The 21353-nt window shown below is 44.1% G+C and overlaps 1 protein-coding gene across 1 annotated transcript in view; it reads left to right on the forward strand.

Moving 5' to 3' along the window:
• The first annotated feature begins 2124 nt into the window (after positions 1-2124).
• Positions 2125-21353, forward strand: part of MDFI (MyoD family inhibitor) — a 41815-nt gene continuing 22586 nt past the window's right edge. The window contains exons 1-2 of the mRNA XM_033152680.1: positions 2125-2616; positions 2982-3086. Coding sequence (XP_033008571.1) covers positions 2993-3086 — 94 coding nt within the window. The 5' untranslated portion in view covers positions 2125-2616; positions 2982-2992. The remainder of the gene's footprint in view (positions 2617-2981; positions 3087-21353) is intronic.

Genomic DNA, 21353 nt, shown 5'->3' on the forward strand with positions numbered 1-21353 from the left:
CCTTTCGCATGATGTATTCTGCATATAAGTTAAATAAGCAGGGAGACAATATACAGCCTTGTCGTACTCCTTTCCCAATTTTGAACCAATCAGTTGTTCCATATCCAGTTCTAACTGTAGCTTCTTGTCCCACATAGAGATTTCTCAGGAGGCAAATGAGGTGATCCGGCACTCCCATTTCTTTAAGAACTTGCCATAGTTTGCTGTGGTCGACACAGTCAAATGCTTTTGCATAATCAATGAAGCAGAAGTAGATGTTTTTCTGGAACTCTCTGGCTTTCTCCATAATCCAGCGCATAATCCAGTACCTGAATACAAAACATCTAATAGAGGTGGACATGCCCATGATGTACATGTCTGGAACTCATAAAGCAAATTGGGTTGAGTGTTGACATCTTCTTGAGCAAATCTTCTATCTCGCCGTAAAAACAAATATGCCAATGTAAATTGTACTTACCCCGCCCTGAACCTATAACTTACGTTAATTTGATGTTTATATGTCAACTTCATTGCAAGTTTTACTAGCTGGTGTGAATTAAAATCCTAATAGTATCAGCTGTTGGCTTAACTGCAAAAGTAGTTCGTCAAACGATGTTATTCAAAGTTTAGCTACCTGATACTGAAGGCAGTGGGGGACCCCTATGCTGCCTGAGACCCTTGGCCCCTGGCACCTCCCAAGCTGAAATATTGATTGTCAAAACTGTGAAAAGAATATCCTGGGTAGTCTAAGAAGCATTTATGTGAAGATGCTACTCTGTGGCATGTACACCATGCTTGGAGGTCCAGTTTTACTCTACCTCTTCTAGTGACCTTTGCTAACCTGGTGCCCCACAGAGGTTCTGGATTACAACTCCCAGCAGTCTCAGCAAGCTTGGAGGCGCTGGAGCAAGAAAGGAAACTAAACAGAACATACTCAATGAGTCCAGCTAAACATGCAAACTCTAATTTGTGCCACTTTGAGGCAGCTGGTAATAAGATCAATGACTTCTACTGTACCGAGAGTTAACCTAATACAACTTTCTAATGTCTACTTGCTGAGCCTCATTTGCTAGCCAGCTCCCTTTGATCCTGGTGGGATATCTAACAAACCCAGGACCAAAGTTGTAATGGGGCAGCAAAGAATGCCAGTTATGTCTCTCATCTCAGCTGCGCCTGCCATGTGACTAGTTCTTAAAACAAAGTCAGGTGGGAGAAGCAACCAGGCCGGTTTTTTCATTTCTATGAAAATGTTGCAACATGAAACAATGAAAAATTACCAAAAGGGTGTGTATATAAGAAAATCTCTCTAATCTCTTCTCTGAGTGGTCTCTATTCACCTCGATTGCTGCTCTGACACTTTAAGACAAAGGGGTAGGGGAACCATTGGCTTGTAAGAAGTTGTTGCTCTCCAAGTCCCATCAGCTCTAGCCAGCATGGCCAATAGAGATGATGGGATTTGTAGTCCAACAACATTTGGAGATAAGCTGTAAGTAAGAGTCCAGCAGTACCATACATGCAAAAGTTGTGTAAAAAGGTTTGGGGTTATTTTCTTCGCTGGAAGAATCTGCTGCAGGGCCTGTGCAGGTACAATCATACCTTGGATCCCGAACGCCCTGGAACTTGGACATTTTAGCTCCCAAACGCCACAAACCTGAAAGTGATCATTCTGGTTTGTGAACATTCTTTTGGAACCCAAACATCTGGCGGGGCTTCCATGGCTTCTGATTAGCTGCAAGAGCTTCCTGCAGTCAATCAGAAGCTGCGATTTGGTTTTTGAACGCTTTGGAAGTTGAGCAGACTTCCGGAATGGATTCCATTTGACTTCCAAGGTATGACTGTAATAGTAATAATTGTTATCATTTTCAACAGAGGCTTAATTAAAACAAGTAAAACACTGGTGGGTAGATAGGTGCCCCCCATCTCTTTTTTAAGGCTGGCAAGAGGCCTTTGAGATGATTTTAGTCTCACTGTTGCTACTTTTTGAAAAGGTGGATGTGTAAGCAGACACAAAAGTGTACTTTGAAGATCTGCCACATGTAAATTTTGAATTAGGGTTCTGCTGGCACTTCCCTCACAGGAGTGCGCAAATCGGCTTCACTCCACTTTGCCCCTCCCTCTTCTTTAAAAGAAAAAAACTTTGCGGAAAGTGGGTTTGTGGAATTGTGTGTGCGCATCTGTTTACTTTTGCTGCTAAAAAAACAAAAAAACCCAGCAACAACCACCAGAAACCTTAGCGCCAAGCAACTTATTATAGGTTGCCTGAACTCCAAATATCTCCTGCTTGAAGGAAACTGAGTAATGAAGGCTGAATGCAATTTCCTGTGGAAGAGGCTGGAGGCAGAGCTTACGGGGCGAGGGGGAGAGGCAGAAACTTGTCCATTTGCAACCAAACAGTGCAATAAAGGACAAGCTGCGGAGATAAAGGAGTGAAGCAAAGCGCCCCCCGCCCCCAATTTCTCATGAAGTGTGTGAAAGACTCTTAATAACGGGGCAGAGAGCGGAAGCCAAAAGTTGTGCTTTGAGTTTGAGCCCAATTTAAAAGGGGCTGAATTGCTGGCAGCGCGAGAGAAACTTGTATGGAGAAGACAGTAAGATGACCCTCGGCTTGTGGGAGCGCCGTTAAACGATTCACCCAAAGTAAGTTCTTTTCAGATTCTCCACCCTTCCCCTATCGATTTATTTGGTGGGGGGCCGTGTTGGAGAGGGGAAGGGAGGGAGAGGTGTTGCTGAATTCCTGCATGCAGCTGGCAAGGAACACATAGGTGTCCAGAGCAGGCACTTGGGGCTCGGATTTCCTCGCGAAGGGGAATGGCCTTTGGGGCAGGTTGTGGGGCAAGAGGACCGAGGGCGCCTGGGCTGGCGCGGCGCGGTTTCTCCACCTAAACGGCTGATTCATCTCCATGGGAGAGAGAGAGAGAGCCTTGTGGGCCGGCGGTGGAGGGAGCGTCTTCAATGAGCTTCTCTCTCTGTGTGTCTTTCTCGGCGTGTGGCGTCTCTCGCAGGGCTCAGTCCGATGTCCCAGGTGAGAAGCGAGCCGTCCAGCCGCTCTGACTCGCTCCATGGAGACCCCCAGGTGGATCCGGCGCCCTTCCCATCCCCCAGCGCAGGTAAGCACAGAGAGCGCTTGTTCCCGAAACTTACAAACTGCCTCGATACTTGCTTGTAGTTGGGAGGGGGGTACTTTTAAGCTCTCCCCTTAATTTTGTCTAGAAGACCGTGGATTTTGTGTGTGTGTGTGTGCGCGCGCGCGTTTAGCTGTGGGCCTGATTCTAGAATGGTAAACTCCAGGGGGAGAAAAGAGACTTCCCCCCCTCCCCCACTTCCCATGTCGAAACTTTGCTAGTATGTATGGATATTGCAAAAAGCCTCCTGTGATCTGTGCCAGCTGGCCCCCAGTGTGTGTGTGCGCGCACACACACACCCGAAGTCTGGCAAGACAGATTCCACCCCCCGCCCCCATTATGCTTTGATTTACGCTGCATCCACTAAGGCGATGGCCCAGCATGTGTGTTTTGGAGACTTTTCCTTTTGTGTGCGCGCGCACATACATGCAGCGTGCGTGCGTGTGACTTTTCCTCCTCGAAGGCTGCACACAGGGCTGGAGCTGCGCGAGTCTCTCAGCGCCTTGGCTCTTTCTCGGGTTGGATGTGAGCGTTGATCTCTCCCCCCCTCCCCTGCAGAAGCGCAGGGCGTTCACGAGAGCGCGTTTGCTGGGGGCTTGCGTGCCAGAGGGTCTACTCCTTCTCCTCCCCTCCTCATCCAGCACGAAACCCACCATTTCCTTTTTCTCTCCAAAGCTACTTTCTCTCGTGCGCCGTTCTCTTTTTTGCAGGACTGTAAACACTGTAAACAGGCGTTGGGGGCTGGGGTGTGTTGGGACCCGAGCTTCTCACAAGAACTTTTGTCTTCCTTCAGGCATCGCGTGCTGCTGGGCCCCGGGCCAACTCCTTGTGGGATTTGGTCTCCTCCACCCCTCCCTTTTCCCCCACTTCGAGTCCTGATCATATTAAATTTAATAACATCCTCTAGACCGAGCTGCAGCCAGGAAAAGAGTTTTCTTCTTTGTTCCATCTAATCCTTTCAACAGATCTAGCTTCGGGCTCTGTAACTGGGGTGGGGGGAGTGGGCTGTGTACACTGAAGTTAGGAGTGTACTGTACATTCCAGTATCCCCTGCAGCAGCCTTGGCTGCAGACTGCAATTGAGGGATCTGGAGAGGATTCAGCAGAGATGCCGCCTTCCTGGCACTGCTGACCTGTTGAGCTGCAACTGATTCACACAACACTGGAAACTCCTTTATAAAAACTCAATTGGGGGAATGTGGGCCGTGGTTGGGCACCTGGGTGAATTTTTGGCTGTGCAGTAACCAAATATCAATTTTTTCAAGATGTACTTTTTAAAAATTGAACCTTATGGCTGACTGATGGTTAAATGTAAAGGTAAAGGGACCCCTGACCATTAGGTCCAGCCGCAGACGACACTGGGGTTGCAGCACTTATCTTGCTTTATTGGCCGAGGGAGCCGGCGTAAGCTTCCGGGTCATGTGGCCAGCATTACTAAGCCACTTCTGGTGAACCAGAGCAGTGCACGGAAACGCCGTTTACCTTCCCGCTGGAGTGGTACCTATTTATCTACTTGCACTTCATGCTTTCGAACTGCTAGGTTGGCAGGAGCAGGGACCGAGCAACAGGAGCTCACCCCATCATGGGGATTCAAACTGCCAACCTTCTGATCGGCAAGCCCTAGGCTCTGTGGTTTAACCCGTTAGGTCTCAAAATAATTCATGATTTTAAGGGCATAAGAATTTAGGAAACTGCCTATATGGTTCATCAAGCTCAGTGTTGTCTACATTGGCAGCAGCTATCCAGGGTTTCAGATGGGGGATATTCCCAGTCCTACCTGGTGATGCCAAGGATTGAACCTGGGACCTTCTGCATTCAAAACAGATGCTCTACCACAAAGCTACAGCCCTCCCCTCAAAACCCTACCTTGAAGTGTTCGTAGCAGTTCATCTACACTCTTTGTTAATAGAGTACCATTGTTGCGCCTATGCTTTGCAGAGGACAAGAGGACAAGTCTCTGTCCCAAGAATTTTACAATCTAAAACCAGATGCAGATGATAAAATAGACAAAAGAGAGGCTGGGATTAACACGGAAAGAATATATGATTATTTGCCTTGTGTGTGCTTTGATTTGGTTGTAATCCTAGTTAGGTAGGTCTGTGTCATACGTGCCAATTTTGGGCCGCCAGTGTGTTTTTCGAGGGGGCCTGGCCCCCTCAACATTCAGATGGGGTCCAGCTCCATCCCCATGCTTCTCGTGATGTTGCGCATGTGACATCAGGACGTCACATTGTGCCCCCTCAATCATCTTGAGCAGATGGCATCTCTGGTCTGTATTATCGTCATATTTGTGTCATTTATATGTTGACATTTTTTATCTTCCAAACATTTCTGTCTTCACAACAACCCTGTGGGGGAGATTAGACTGTGAGACTGTGACTGGCCCAAGGTCACCCAAAGGGTGAGGATGTGAATCTGAGTCTCCCCACTCCTAGTATGGAGTCTGAGGGAGTAGCTTGCCTAAGGCCCTTCCACTGAAGTCATGCTGGGTGGGGATCTGAGCTCCACCCAAACTTCATAGATAATAGTTTATGTTCTTCAAAAATGAACCATGAAACCTTTGTAGTGACCTCTTAAAAAGGTGTGGTAAATTCCCAGCTTGTATTGGGAAATCAGGACTTGAATGTGGGGTGGCGTGATTGCATGACCGCCTCAACCAACATGGACTTCTGCCTGTTTTCATAGGAGGCCAATGCATGAGACCCAGACCCTTTGCCTGTGTTTGTCCCTGCCCCTTCCATGCTCATGACCAGCAGATTGTTGGACTCACTGTTTTAAGATGGCAGCTTTTGCATCCCATGTCAAGCTTGCCGTGAACAGCAAGCACCTCAGGCATAGAATGTCCTCCCCAGACTAGAGTATCAACTGGCTTCAGCCCTCTGATCTGATCAGCACTGGGTGAAGATGTTCTTTTTTATTTTCCTTGGGTTTAAACATATTTTATGATGCCCTGAGATTCGGGAAGTTTTAAGACCTGTGAGAACTGTAGTCCTGATGTATGTTTGTTATGCTGGTGCTACGTTTTGCTCCTGTTTTCATATTTTATAATACAGTCGTGTCTTGGTTTTCGAGCAACTTAGTTCACGAACAACTTGGAACTCCGCAAACTCGGAAGTAGATGTTTCAGTTTGTGAACTTTGCCTCCTGCAAAGGACGCTCCTGCAGCCAACTGGAAGCCATGTCTTGGTTTCTGAACATTTCAGAAGTCAAACAAACTTCCAGAACGCATTCTGTTTGAAAACCAAGGTATGACTGTATAAATAAAGGTATTTCCCGTTGTGGATTTGAGGTTTCTTTGTTTTTTCCTCATGAGCCAACACAGTTACCTTTTTTTAAAAAAAATCTTTTTAAATGTTAGGTTATTGGCTTTATTTTTCGATTCCTAATTCTTCCCTTTTTCCCCATCCAGATAACCTTTTCGTTGTTGAGTAGCATGCAAATGCAGTAAACAAATAAATTAGCCATGGAGGGTTGTGGAAGAAGGTGTCCTCTCATGAGCATGGCGATTGTGTGAATTGGCTGTGTATTCTACTAGGTTTTCCTTCCTCTTCTCCCTTCTGTCCCCCAAAGAATGAGAACACATCGAAGAATGTTTTCATTTCACATTTATCTTCATGGCGTTGTTACAGATTAGGATTATAGGAACTTCCTTGTGCCTTCTGGTTTGGTCCTTTAAGCTAAAAGTGCAGCAAACCCCCATCCCTGAAACTGAGCAGGGATGGTGTGGCATATGAAAAGGTGTTCCACTCTCCCTCTGGGCAACAGACAGTCATAGCTTAATGGCAGAGCATCAGCTTTGTATGCAGAAGTTCCTGGGTTCAACCCCCAGTATCTCCTGGTAGATCTGGGAATGCCCCCTATCTGCAACCCAGAAGAAATGCTGTAGTTGGTGAGCTAGATTATTTAATGGTCTTACTTAGCATAAGGCCATGATGAGTGGCTTCTATGTTCCAGAGTGACTTGGGTAGGTTATGCTGGCAAGGTGATCATTACCATCCACCTACAGTTCATAAAGGTGAGCAGTGTAGACAGAAGCCCTCCAGTATTCTTGTATGTCCTATCAGGATCAGATGTAGTGGAAGAGAGTACATGAGATCTCCAGGAAATCACTTCACAAAGCCGCCAAATGAATTTAGTAACTAAGGAGTACCGTAGTTTTAAACCTATAACTCCCCAGTTAAGTACTTTCATGTTAACTGCTGGCCCCACTTTCAACACTGATTCAGGGATTATTCTATATCACAAACCATTCCTAACCAAAATGAGTGGCGGCAGGCAGGTTGGAGCAAATAACTGTACGCCTATCAAAATCCTGTGCAACAATAACCCAAATCTGGTACCGAAAAGAGCAGAATTCTGTAACTTTGTCTAAATTATGCAAATTGAACAAATTTGCATTTTTCATATGTCTATTAGTCTTTAGAAGTGGCAAAAAGCCCCAAACCCCAATATAGGAAACTAAGACTTGGCCTCCAACTACTGGAAAATATTCCGGCTTCTGAGATTTCACCAGGTGTTACTTACATACTTTTAAGCCTATATCTTCAGTTGCAAGAAATCCATTGGAAAGTTGCTTTAGAACACAAGAGCAAGCTGAATGGTTTGGGAAACAGAATTACGGTCGGAGCACCAATTGTGGATAGCAATTCGAAAAAGATAATGACAGTCTCCTGAGTTCATGTACGTGTTAAATATATACACTAAAGACCACATGTACTCTTACACTATTTTTTAAGCAAGAAAAGTTGCTTTTGGGGGCTGGTAATTGGTGCTGGAGAAGAGCTGGGGAAAAGGTGAAGCACCCATTTCTCTTCACCACCCCTGGCCCCCTGCACCAGCTTTCCTGTCTAAGGAGTTCTAAATGAGTGTTTTCCTCCATTTGGAACTCTGAGCTGCAAGTGGGGAGCTGCCAAACAAGCAGGGGGTAAGCAGGAAGGTTTAAGAAAGGCCTAAGCACCTCCCTACTCCAAAGTGGCTTTTGCTTCTTAAAAAGGACTGTTGAGGTACAGTCACACATGCCTGTGCATAACATCTTGTTTGGCCATAATGCAATATTGCAGGCACTTGCTAGAAAGAGAGCAAACCTTATTGAGCAAAATGAGTAGGTGTATTACTACGTAGGCTTATTCTCAAGCAAGTCTTAGAAGTAAGTCACTTTACATACAGTGGGACTTTCTGCAATTGCAGCCCTGGCCTAGCATTGTGTGTGAGACAGTGGTACACCAGAAATCCTGAAAAGTATAAAAGAAGACAAATAATAGCCATACCCTTGGCTATTCTGCATTCATTAGTGCAGATGAAGTGGGAGTCATGTGGCTGTATTGCAATAGATTCAGTCTGTCTCTTCCTTTGTAATCATTGTGTGGATGGACCTTCCAACTTCTGTACTGCCTTGTCCTTCCTTTATTCAAGTCATTAGCTTCAAGCACTTAGTCTTGAATCTACTGTACAAGGCTCTCTATCAAGCCACCAGTAGGATGGGAGTGTGAGAAGCAGCAAAGGGAACTGAAAGTTGGAAAGCACTAAATTCTCCCAACAACAGGGCTGGGGAACCTGTGGCTCTCCAGATGTTGTTGAACTACAACTCCCATCAGTCCCATGAAGCATGGCCAATGGTTAGGGATGATGGATGTTGTAGTACAACAACATCTGATGGGCCTGTGTTTCCTCAGTCCTGTCCTATGCTGTGCTTTTCTTCACTCTAACAAGTTTAGTACAGATAAACTTTGCCTTAATTTCCAACAACTGTGTTTAGGAAAACTCTGGAAACCAGTCAAAAGTGCTTCACTAAACAGTTCAGCTGCCCACTTAAAAGTAGCTGATGTGTTATTGGAGTTTTTAGTCATTTTTTGTTTTGTTTTAAATTACTTTCACATAACTTTTATGTATTATGTTTATGTACTATTATTGTAGAATCATAGAATCACAGAACTGTAGAGTTGGAAGGGATCCCAAGGGTCATCTAGTCCAACCCCCTGCAATGTAGTAATCTCAACTAGATCATTCATGACAGATGGCAATCCAACCTCTGTTTAAAAACCTCCAAGGAAGGAGAGTCCACCACTTCTCGCAGGAGTCTGTTCCACTGCCGAACACCTCTTACTATCAGAAAGTTCTTCCTGATGTTTAGTCAAAGTGGCTGGGGAAACCCAGACAGATGGGCAGGGTATAAAGGCTGGAGGTTCCTTGTTGGGATCTCTGGTAACCTGTAAATACCTTTTATCTCTAGCACGCAAGATCCAAGGTTTGTGTATTGTGTGTGAACGTAAAGGTGGTAGTCATCTAAGGCCTTATCCGCAGTATACATTCAAAGCAGTATCATGCCACTTTAAACAACCATGACTTCCCTCAAGGAATTATTGAAACTATCCTTTGTTAAGGGTGCTGAGACATGTGAGGTTGTCCTATTCCCCTCACAGAGCTACACTTTTTAGATTGGCTTAAAAGGTCTATCCCTCTTCCCAGGTAACTCCCTCAGGATTCTTTGGGTGAAGGCATGACTGTTTATTGTGAAATGAGACTGCTTTAAATACCGGTATACAGCGTAGAAGATGGAGTTGTAATAAAATGTAGATGGCCCAACTGAAATGGGAACTCATTGCATTTTGCAATTTTAGGGGTATATCTGCTCTAACTGGGACGTGGGTGGCGCTGTGGGTTAAACCACAAAGCCTAGGGCTTGTCGATCAGAAGGTCAGCGGTTCGAATCCCTGTGATGGGGTGAGCTCCCATTGCTCGGTCCCTGCTCCTGCCAACCTAGCAGTTCAAAAGCACGTCAAAGTGTAAGTAGATAAATAGGTACTGCTCCGGTGGGAAGGTAAACAGCGTTTCCGTGCGCTGCTTTGGTTCGCCAGAAGCGGCTTAGTCATGCTGGCCACATGACCCGGAAGCTGTACGCCAGCTCCCTCGGCCAATAAAGTGAGATGAGAGCCGCAACCCCAGAGTCGTCTGCGACTGGACCTAATGGTCAGGGGTCCCTTTACCTTTACCTGCTCTAACTAAGAGACTAGAGGTGAATGACAGGTTACTCAACACCAAGGGAGAAAATTCAGATAGTGTTGAACTCTCCACTTCCATCAGTCCCAGTGAGTCTGGCAGTTCCCTCACTGCGAGAAGCGAAGTTACAGGGAACCAGGCAGAGGGCCTTCTCAGTAGTGGTGCCTGCCCTATGGAACGCCCTCCCATCAGATGTCAAGGAAATAAACAACTATCTGACTTTTAGAAGACATCTGAAGGCAGCCCTGTTTAGGGAAGTTTTTAATGTCTGATGTTTTATTGTGCTTTTAATTCTGTTGGGAGCCGCCCAGAGTGACTGGGGAAACCCAGCCAGATGGACGGGGTTATAAATAAATTATTATTATTATTATTATTATTATTATTATTATTATTTATAAGAGTCAGAGTCTCATGACATCTGGATGGCTACTCCTATTCTACACATACCGGTACTGTATATGCCTCTGTTGCATGCCTGGTCTTAGCTGTTTGTTTATTTATTGGAAATAGCACTTTTCCTCACATAGGCTTGGATCCTCCTCACTAGGTTTTCTGTGATGGGCCCAGCCCTGGAGTGGAGTTCTGCTCATGGGATGCTCCTGCCAGTAGAAGCAGGAGGGATGCAGTATTCATCCCTGCAGACCTGCATGTGCATAGACATGGATGCAGGCTGTTGATGACATGGAAAGCCTGTGTCTGCAACACTGTTATCTGTGTAGGCTCCTGTTTCAAATATTCTGCTGAACAATATGTGCTGACTGGGGCTGATGGAAGTTGGAGTCCAAAATGTCTAGAGGTCACCAGGTTGGGGAAGGCTGGGCCAAATTGTGATATGCACATATTTTCCCAGGAAACAATACACCTTCCTTTGGCCCACAGAAGTTTGTTTCATGGCTAGCTTCCTGCTCTTGCATCCCTCTCTTGGTACCCAAGCTAAAGCGTCTGTGGCCTCTCACTTCTGCTTTAGCAGGGGGTGGGGCAGGGAGCACTAACTTCTTGTGGGCATAAAGAGCAGCTTTCTGATCATTCCTGGCAAATTTGCCCTGAGGCATCATGCTGGTTTGAAAGCCATTCTGTCCAGATCCTAACTTAGCTGGACTGCCCATCCCCTTGGGTAGTTGTAAACAATGCATCTTTCACAAGAGTGCTCCACTGATACTTTGCTCAGAGTTCAGCTGGCTGAGCCAAGCAGAGTGCTGATGTGGCCTCCATTCAGTCCATTGTTCTGCCTAAAATGCGCAACCCTCTGCACATGGAGATCCTTCCTTGATATATTAAATCCATAATTTCATGTGTCGGCTACTTGGCTCTGCCCAGCATTTAGTGGCAGGTGAAAACAGGAAAATGTAAGGCAAGTTGAGTGATTGTGCGGCAAAGGAGGAGCTGAGTTCATTCTTTCCCTCTGACCGAGATTGTTCTTGTCATTGTGGGATATGTTTTTCCTTGTCTTATTAAAGATGGAACCTGCCAGGCAGCATCTGGTTGAGCATGTTGTGCCAGTGCAAATGGACATTGTCTCTCTGAAGGAAAGGCTGAGTGCTGGAACAGGGATGTCAATAACTGCTGGCTGCTGATGGGGAGTGAGGGAGAGGGGGGAAAGCAAAATCTCAGCATAAAAAAAATCTGATCACACATGTCTACAGTCAGAATACTGTTTGAGAGCAGGGAGAGGCAACGCAACTTGGTGGCAGAGCATATGTTCTTCACGAATAAGCTCCCAAAGTCTAGCCTTCAACCTCCAGAGAAACTGTAAAGCAACTGCCAGCCATACTGGGTTTGATCAGCCTTGCCTGGACTGGTGCCTCCCCAACTTGTGCTGTTGAACTTCAACTTCCATTGTTCCTGACCATAGTCCAATTCTGCTTTTTTAAATTGGTTACATTCTGCTGATGCAGTCACCGATGCGGATGTTGTCAATAGTTGCATGCCACAGTGCATTCCTATGCAGGCTTACTTAGAAGTAAGTACTCTGTTGCTCAAGTGGGCCTTACTCCCAGGTAGGTGTCTGTCATTGCCCCTTGACGTGAGACTAATTAGACTAATCTGTTGCTTAACTTTCTCAATACAAATGTGACTCGTAATGCACACAGAATTGAGTTTATTTTGAGCCAGCATTTATTTAAATCTGTGAGAGCTTTGATTGAAGGTTGGCTTATTGAAGTTTGTGTTTCCAAGTCCCAGTAGGAGAAAATATGCTTTAATCAGAGTTAAACTAATCCATGTGAAAATCCTAGTAAAGAATAGGCTGTTGTAATGATATCCATGTATGTATCCATGTATGCTGGTCAAAATGAATTCTACATAGAAACCTGGAATTTCATTGACTTATTAATGTGGGGCAGCCCCCCTTTTTTGGCAACTGCAGATTGAAACCTCCTCAAATAAAGCCACTCATAACCGTAAACTCTACAAAGTTGTATCAAAAGACAAACCATTTTTAAAAATCACATATTGGCCTTGACATTTTTATTTTTTCCTGAAACAAAGTAGGGTTCTCCCCCCACCTTAATCTTGCATTGTTTCATCGCTTCTCCATATATTTGAAATGGGTTATAAGACAAAATTCATAAAGTACTGAATAATCATACAGTGGTGCCCCGCTAGACAAATGGCTCGCTAGATGAAAAACTTGCTAGACGAACGGCATTCGCTAGCGGAAGGCTGCCCTGCAAGATGAAAAAGTCAATGGGGCTGCCTCACAAGACAGAAAAAAAATTCGCTCTACAAAGACACTCGTAGAACGAATTATTTTCTTCTAGCGGGGCACCACTGTAATTTTAACTTAACTGAAGCCTTTGTGCCAGAAAGCATCTATTCTGACACACACACACACACCCCTATGCAGCCCATCTTCACATTTGTGCTACAGTGCCTTTTTTGGAAGCAATGAAATAACAAAGATCTGTTGTTACTTTCCATACAACCACAGATACAGTATCACCATCTCAAATTCCCCCTCCTTTTAAAAAGATGCATTCCATAATATTGTTACAATGACACAGTTCCCGTAATTACAAACTCTCTATTAGTATCCTTACTCTTCATTGAAGAAGACTGGTATTGTAGGTAATGTATCTAAAATCAATTTATATTTTGACTGTTTCCCAGTTTGATAATAATATTTTCACCAATAGAGATATGTTGTGTCCAGTTTTTCCATTCATACCATTGACATGACATTTAATGGCACATATTTATCATCAGCAGGGGCAGATCTACTATGAAACTAATGAAGCTTAAGCTTCAGGGCCCCCTAATCCCAGAGGAGCCCCAGAAGTGACTTTAGTTCATATTGCTTTAAAAAAATGGGTCTAGTAGACCCAGTTTGAGTTGTGCAACCGCCCCCATACCAGAATTTTCTTTCATGAGTTGCCATCCCTATTCTTCAGCTTTCATTACAACTTGTGACATATCTGCATATGTTTAAAATAATAATAAACTGAAGAGAGTCAGGAGAAACAATAAGCAGCTTTTTGCCCTTTTCAAGGGTTCCAATTTTAAAGCAAAACAAATAAATTCCCCTTCTGGGATTTGTTCTCTGCTGCTTAAGCGTTGCATTCTTGCACTAATTTCTAATTGGATTTCCTTTGAAATTGCCTGACTAGATTCTATTAGTTGCAGAAACCAAACAGCATCCCATTGGGGTATTATTAAGTTTCATATTCTTATATTCTCATTCTTTCCCAGAACTGTAAAACCACATGCATGCTAGGCTCCAGGCTGTGCTCTTTCCATCCAAAGGCTCCCTGGCTTGACCTGTGTTGATAGGCCTGAACCAAAGATGGGTTATTAAGTGCTGTAAAAGGGATGGTTGCTTGTTCTGACCTTGCTTATTTTGTGTTTTGGTTTCCTCTGCCATGATTCGTCACAGCCCAGACTAAACTAAAGCAGACAAGTAAACCAGTTATAAAATAAAAAGATGGAGTTAGTGAAAATTGTCATGAGCAGGTTCTGAAGGAACTTGTCAATTTTAATACCATTAATACTACTACTACTACCACTACTAATATTTGCACGGCGCCTTCATGTGTTCAAAGCACTAAACTTGCATTTTCTGGGGGAATCCTGGACAGTTGTCAATGGCTGCTGGCATCTTTTTGTTTGAGACTTGGAATATTATGGCCCCTGAGAGCAGAAATATAATACGGATTTCAACAAGGAAGAATCCACACAGATTTATAAAAGTAAAAGTTGAACAAACCAGTGGCTGAAGGAATAAAAATCAATAAAAAACAGAAGGATTAACACCGGAGTAGTTTACTGAAGAACTATGAAATGCAATGGGACATTGGTTGATCAGCACTCCACAAACTTCAAAGCATGGGAAGCCACCCAAAAATATATATAATTTGGCATCTGTATTTGGTTTTTTGGGATTTGTTGTGATTTGGAATGTTTTAATTGGTTTAAAATGGAAAACACACACACACACAATTTTTTAAATAAACTTGCATTTTCTGGTTGCCTGGAAAAGAGACTTATTACGAAGCAATATAATTGCCATCTTCAAATATTGGAAGGGTGGGCTGCCTCATAGATGATGCAGCATGTTTGTTTTCTGTGGCTCCAGAGGGTGGAGCCTGAACAACCAGAGGGTTCAAATTACAAGAAAGGGATTTCAAGTAAATTCTAGGAAGAACTTCCTGAAAGTACAAATTATTGGTACTGCCTTGAAAACTGGCACACTCTTCTTCACTGGAGGCTTCTAACCAGAAGCTGGAAGGCCATCTATCAGTGATGCTTTGGTTGCAGTCTTCTTGTGCTATGATGCTGTAATTCTTACAAGAGTCCAGTAAGGGTTAGGATATAGGTTAAGTGACTCAGTGAGATGAATGAATGAATGAAGGTAAGGCAGTATTATTGCAAAGGGTGGCTTGCTGACCAAGAGTGGCTTGCCCAAAGCCACCTACTGGTTTCATGGCTTCCTATAGATCAGTTTCATAGCCACTGCTACACTATGGGCAGATGAGGCTTGTCAACCTGGAAAGGTAGCCCATCTGGGAGAAGGAAAACTGATCCCAAACCACCACTGCCTTGCAGGATATCTTTGGGCAAAGAAAAAGCTAAGGAGCAAACCCTACACAGGTGGTGTCCCTAAGACAGTTGGGTGGTGCCTCCTTCTGGCAACTCTTGCAGCCAAGCTGGTGCCAAATGTATTGCTCTGTTTTCCTTTGGACTACATCAGTGAGGCTGTCTCTCAAGACAGACAGATGCCAATTACACTATGCCAGCTCTCTATCTGTTGCATTGTTTTAGGCTTTCCTAATTTAAAAGACTTAATGTTCAGCATGTTGAGGTCAGGATTTCAATACATTTTTAATACTATGCCTCCAAGAAATATGGTACTAGGGTAAGAAGATGCACTATATGTTACTTACCGCTTGGAAATTTCACTATTTCTGAGCCTCTGATATGGCACCTGCAAACTCATAATAAAATACTTTCCATTCTAACAACTTGTGGCTTTCTAGTCTCCCATGTTCTGTGTAGATGCTGGGGCCTGGTGGGTGAAGAGGAAAACCATGCACAATGTACAATGCAGTATCGATTTTTACAGTACTCTCCACAATGGAACACTGGGGGGGGGGTTATGCTTTCCCTTCTCAGGGGTGGAACCTGCGGCCCTACAGTAGTTAATTGGACTCAACTCCCAGCAGCCCCAGCAAGCACGGCCAGTGATGAGGTGTGATGAGAGTTGCAGGCGTAGTCCAACAACATGTATGTGGAGGACCACAAGTTCCCCATCCCTGCTGTAATATAAGCAATAATAAAACAGGACATCTGATTTCTAATTTCCTTCAGCTGTGTTGAAATGTCCAGATACTCCAGATTATTATTTTTTTAAAAAATAAAAATATTCTTGTTACTTTCTGGGTGTGACGCGAGAAGCCTCCAAAACAAAGATCCTGAATCTAGTTATAAATCAATGAGTGCTCAAGGGTAGTCCAAACAATAATGGTTAGCAAACAGATTATCACTTAGTTGAATTCAGTGGCACTGGCTTTATTTGTAAGGGTCGGACGCCACTGATGTAAATAGGAACAGCATCTTTTTTTAATTTAAGAAATTTTTCAAAATGTGTTCCGTTGCATTTTTTTAGTTGGACAAAAGTGGATGCAGATTCAGACATGCTCTGATTTCTGACATTTCTGACTTGCAGTTAACACTGGGGTAGCCAACGTGGTGCCCTCCAGATCTTATGGACTATAGCTCTCATTAGCTGCAGCCAGCATGGCCTATGTCAGGGATGATGGGGGTTGTAGCCCAAAACATCTAAAAGGCACCATGTTTGAAGGCAGCATATTTGATTGTTTTTTTAATGAGTTAGAAAATGACTCTAGGGTGGGACAAGAGTGTGCTGGCCTCAAGGCATAACTGTTCTACAGTGCTGCAAGATATGGGAGATTACAGAAGCTTAAAAGTCTGGTCAAGGTTCATTCATGCAAAGAAGGGAGAGGTAAAGAATTAGCTAGCTGACCTCTGGCCAGTTCTTAGTAAATTGTCTTTGGATTAGTTGACTTTTGTTGGTTTCCATTCCCCACAAGGTCTGCTTGGTGCACCAGGGACATGTCTTTCCCAACAGCAGTGTGTGTTAAGAATTTTTATTGCTGTTTCAGAGAAGATCAACTGACCACATCAGCCAACCTTGTAAATTCCAAGTAGACTATGACGAATTGTACAAGGAGGGTCAAGATTAAAGGGCATGTGACATCAGCAGGAGCTGTAGGGTGCAGAACTTTATAGAAGGCTCTAGACTATAACATGAGCCTTCAGTAAAACACACAGAGAGATGCATGCATGGACTTAAACGTTTCTACCCGGGTTCATTTTTGTTTGGCCTAGATCTTTAAGACTGTGCTGTTTATAAAGCCATCACCCAAGGGTCAGGAAACTTGCTGGGGTGCCTGGTTGGCAAACCTGCATGAACTGCACCAAAAGCTTTGACATTGCCACATGTGGTGTTTCTTTGTTGCTAGGGAGTGGTAGATAGGCATTCCTTTTCTCCATGCTGGTAAGATCTGACTTCAACTGGCCTCAGGATGGGACTCTGAGGGGGTGGACAGGGAGCCTGATGGGCTCAGAACCAGTGGCCTCTCCTTTCTCTCTAGTCATGTGGGGTCTCTGGACGGCTAGGGTGTGGCCCTCTTAGCAGTGGGATGGGTGCTGCCTCTAGGGAATATGAGGAAGTCAGTGGGTGGGAATGATTTGTGAGAGGGGATATTATGAGTCCTGCTAAATACTACAGACAGGATTGGCCTAGAGAGAGTCTTAAGGGCTAGACAGAGAATTATGGAGAACTGCATTTGGCCCCAGATCCGAGGTACAGATAATAAAAATCTGGCTAGTGCTGGGCTTCTTTTCTGGATTGTCAAAAATGGATCTATTTCACCCAGGACTCAAGACCCTCTGAATTAATACGGTTTTAGATCTGGGTTGGGTCTCCTCAGATGTCATTGCCAGGCACCATGCCTACAGGCCTTGAGCCCTAATTCAGATCTCACAGTATCAACTAGTATCTCCTGCTTATCTGCTCTGCTTCTGGCAAGTAATGCAAAGTGGCAGTGGGTGGACTGGGAAAAGCTGAATTCATGCCCTGAAGGCCACCATGTGATCTTAGGGCTTTAAGTACACTAATGTGAATTTTTTTTTAAAGTAATTGAATTTGATAAAAATTGGCCCATGTTTGACTGAAAGTAATTGATTGAAAGAATCGATGGTGTGTCTGGAACCCGTCATTTGTGGTGGCTTGCTTAGCAACAGAAGGAATATCGGGTGTGGGAATGCAGTGCTGCTATTTAACAGTTACCTCTCATCAGCTACTCACTCTTAGTTGGGAATGGGGAGAAAATTGATTTCGGATTCCATTTAAGGGTGACTCTCTAATTCACACTTCCTGAAACATTTGAGAGCAAAAACACAGCCATCCTTCAGAAGTCACACTGCAATGCAGTTCTCCAGCCAAGTAATGGGTACAAAAATGCATATACTGGGGTAATGTGTGCATTAAAATGCATATAGTAGTGCAAGTAACATTGCAAAAATGCATCATATTAGAGGAAATTGCTTTGCAAAAATGTGTAAATTAGGGGAAATTGCATATAAGCATGTGCATGTAAGGACTTTGTAATACTGATGGACTTTCATGAGGACTTTAAGAAAAAAATCACAAACTGATGTAGGAATGCGGAAAATTGAACCTAAGGTTAGAAAAACAAGAAACAGAAATTGACAAATTCGTCCATCCCTGCTCTCAGTACATGAGCATTTTAGAAGTTCCGAGTTCTCAAGACAGCAGGGTGCAAAAAATGTGCTCCCAAAACATTCTGCAGCTCACATCTATAGCTGAGGAAGATTCAAAAGCTTCCTTCCAGAATCTTAAGCACTAGCTGGCGCTAGTTTATCTGTTTTGCATTTCTGTGGGACCAGCATGCCCTGCTTAAGCTCTCATAGTATAGTGTCACACATTTTCCATTACACCTCTTATTTAGGCAAACATGTACTGTGTTTCAAGCCTAGCCATGCTTAGCAGTAACTGTGCGGTGGGGGGGGGGGAGAGGAAGTGAAATGACAGCATCACAACTCCGCCTGTCTTTTTACCAGCGACTAATTGGTAGTTGTTCTGGGGGGGGGGGGGAATTGCTGTTATTGCCAGAGTATACAATTTTCTTCAGAAGTGCTGGATGTTGGTACTTGGTTGGCATAGGACATAGGTGAAGGCTGAACTGGACTTTACATATCAAACAGGTTTGATTCTGCTGAGTGCTATAAAGTTTGAAAGCGAAAAACTTCTTTATAAAAACATGTGCTGGACACATGTACAGAAACTACAGCCAGTCACTTCTTTCTTGCTGGTATGCATCCTGTGTCCAGCTTAGGGTTGCCAGGTCTGCTTCCAAAAAATAGCAGACAAGTGGGGGGGGGGTATTAAATTAAATTATATATTTTCTTACAAACATTTTAACACGTATTAAAATACCATTTCATCATAAAGCTTTTGAATTAAAAAATGTCCACTATTTTGTGGAAAAAAATAGTGAACATAATGTGAAAAAAGTGGACTGTCCACTCAAATAGTGGACACCTGGCAACCCTAGTCCAGCTGTGTTTACTTGCACCAGGAGTAAGAGACCTTTGACCCTCCAGATGTTGCCAAACCATAACTCTCATCAGCCCCAGCAAGTATGGCCAGTAGTAAGGAGTGATGGGAGTTGCACTTCAGCAACATCTGGAGAGCCAAATGTTCCCCTAACCTGACTTACACACATATCCCCTATATCAGGCATAGGCAAATTTGGCCCTCCAGATGTTTTGAGACTACAATTCCCATCATCCCTGACCACTGGTCCTGTTAGCTAGGGATGATGGGAGTTGTAGACCCAAAACATCTGGAGGGCTGAGTTTGCCTATGCCTGTCCTATATGTTGAGACATAAGGCTTATCCACACCTCCATTTGCCCCAACTCTCTCTCACACACACCCCGGAAAACCCATGGCTCAGTGCTGAATCGGACCAAACTGTCTTTGGGTTTTCTGCGGATTGCCGTTTGTTCCGATTCAGCAGTAAAGAGTGTGTTTTCCAGGGGGAAGCTGCGGGACAAATGCACAACCACTTAGACCCATGCCCAGAAAGCACAGGGACCTGTGGGAAAAGCAGAAATGTGGAGAAACCCATAGTGTGCGTGCACAGGAACTGCCAGGCAAATCAAGTGCTAATTGGTTTCATGCCTCAAGTCTTGTCTGTCTGTTAAGGCAAAAAAGTTTAGGCTGCCCTACAGTCAATCCAGCTTGTTTCACAAGCCATCCTGCTTGTTTACCCAGTTTGACAGCTTTAAATTTTAATTCCTAAGCCTTTGTACAAAACCTTCTTGAGAAAGGTTGCATGCAATGGATTGCTACCTTGGTGGACTGTAACTTGCATTGCGCCTTGGCTTTGTGACTGCTAGCCTCATGGAACTGGAATAAGCCTTCTCTTCAAAACTTTGTCATTGGGAAGCCTGTCTCCAGTAGTCTTGCTGATATGACCCTGTTTTCGAGTTAACTGTTCCCTTTGTACATAGCAGTACAACTACCCTATAAACCTCTGGCCTAGGACCTAAAACAGGAGAAATTCATACAATACAGGTATGTCTGTAACTACCTGAGGCAGTGATCTCACTGTAACCAGCAATGTTACAAGGGAGTTTTGAGGCTAGATCTGTACAGGGTAGCAAAAGATCAGACTTCCACTACGCATCAACAATTTTACATGGCAAGAACCACAAAACAGGCCAGTTAGCAATTTATTGCATGCAGCTCAATCACATCATGATGACTCAGATTAGGAAGTGTTGGAATCTTGAGTTTGTCTGACATGTATTTTCATACAGGGCATGGTTGTTCCTCAATCTTATCTGGTATGCTGAGAAACAAATTGAATAAAGCGCTGAGGCTGTCAATAAAGCATGACCTGGGTCTTGTATGGATGGAAAGCTTACATTGTATTTGCATTGGTACACAAGGTGCGCCTGTGGTCCAGAGATGAGTTGGTGCCCTGAACTTGAGAACAGCAATGATGTTAGCTCAAACCATTCAAAACAGACCTGAAGAGTGATGGAGTGGGGAATAGTGGTAAGTGCAGGTAGATTTCATTGCTCCCTGCAGGTCAAAATGCCTTCTGGTTTCCTTCATCTGCTTATAACAGACATTAAAAGTGTGGTGGGAGGGATGAATGTGCAAGTATTAATGCAGAGAGTTGAGCTTGGTGACATGCAGTCTCCTTCCAGCTCTGCTTTATGCACCGGTCTGCCTTGATTACGTTGATGATCCACATCATGCCTCAGTTTTCTGGAATATCAACCTCCTAATTATGGGGATTGGCCAAATGTATTCCATAATTGCCTGGCACAAGAACAGAGAAGTTGGTGTGGACTGGAGAACTGAACATCCTGAGAACCTGAGAACACACACTCTCACTCTCAAGACAGCCCGAAATCCGTGAAGAGAAGTTTGAAAGTGTTGTCAGTAATGCCTGGTAAATATTAGAAATCTAGGGGGAGCTGAACAAGATTTCCAGTGCTTAGGAATTATTGCATTAATTAAGAATCATGCTACAGGTGGGTAGCCCTGTTGGTCTGCCATAGTCGAAACAAAATAGAAAATTCTTTCCAGTAGCACCTTAGAGACCAACTGAACAAACTCAGTTGGTCTCTAAGGTGCTACTGGAAAGAATTTTCTATTTTTTTCTTGATATGAGCTTTCGTGTGCATGCACACTTCTT

Source organism: Lacerta agilis, chromosome 6 (genome assembly GCF_009819535.1).
Source record: "Lacerta agilis isolate rLacAgi1 chromosome 6, rLacAgi1.pri, whole genome shotgun sequence".
Classification (NCBI taxonomy): Eukaryota; Metazoa; Chordata; class Lepidosauria; order Squamata; family Lacertidae; genus Lacerta; species Lacerta agilis.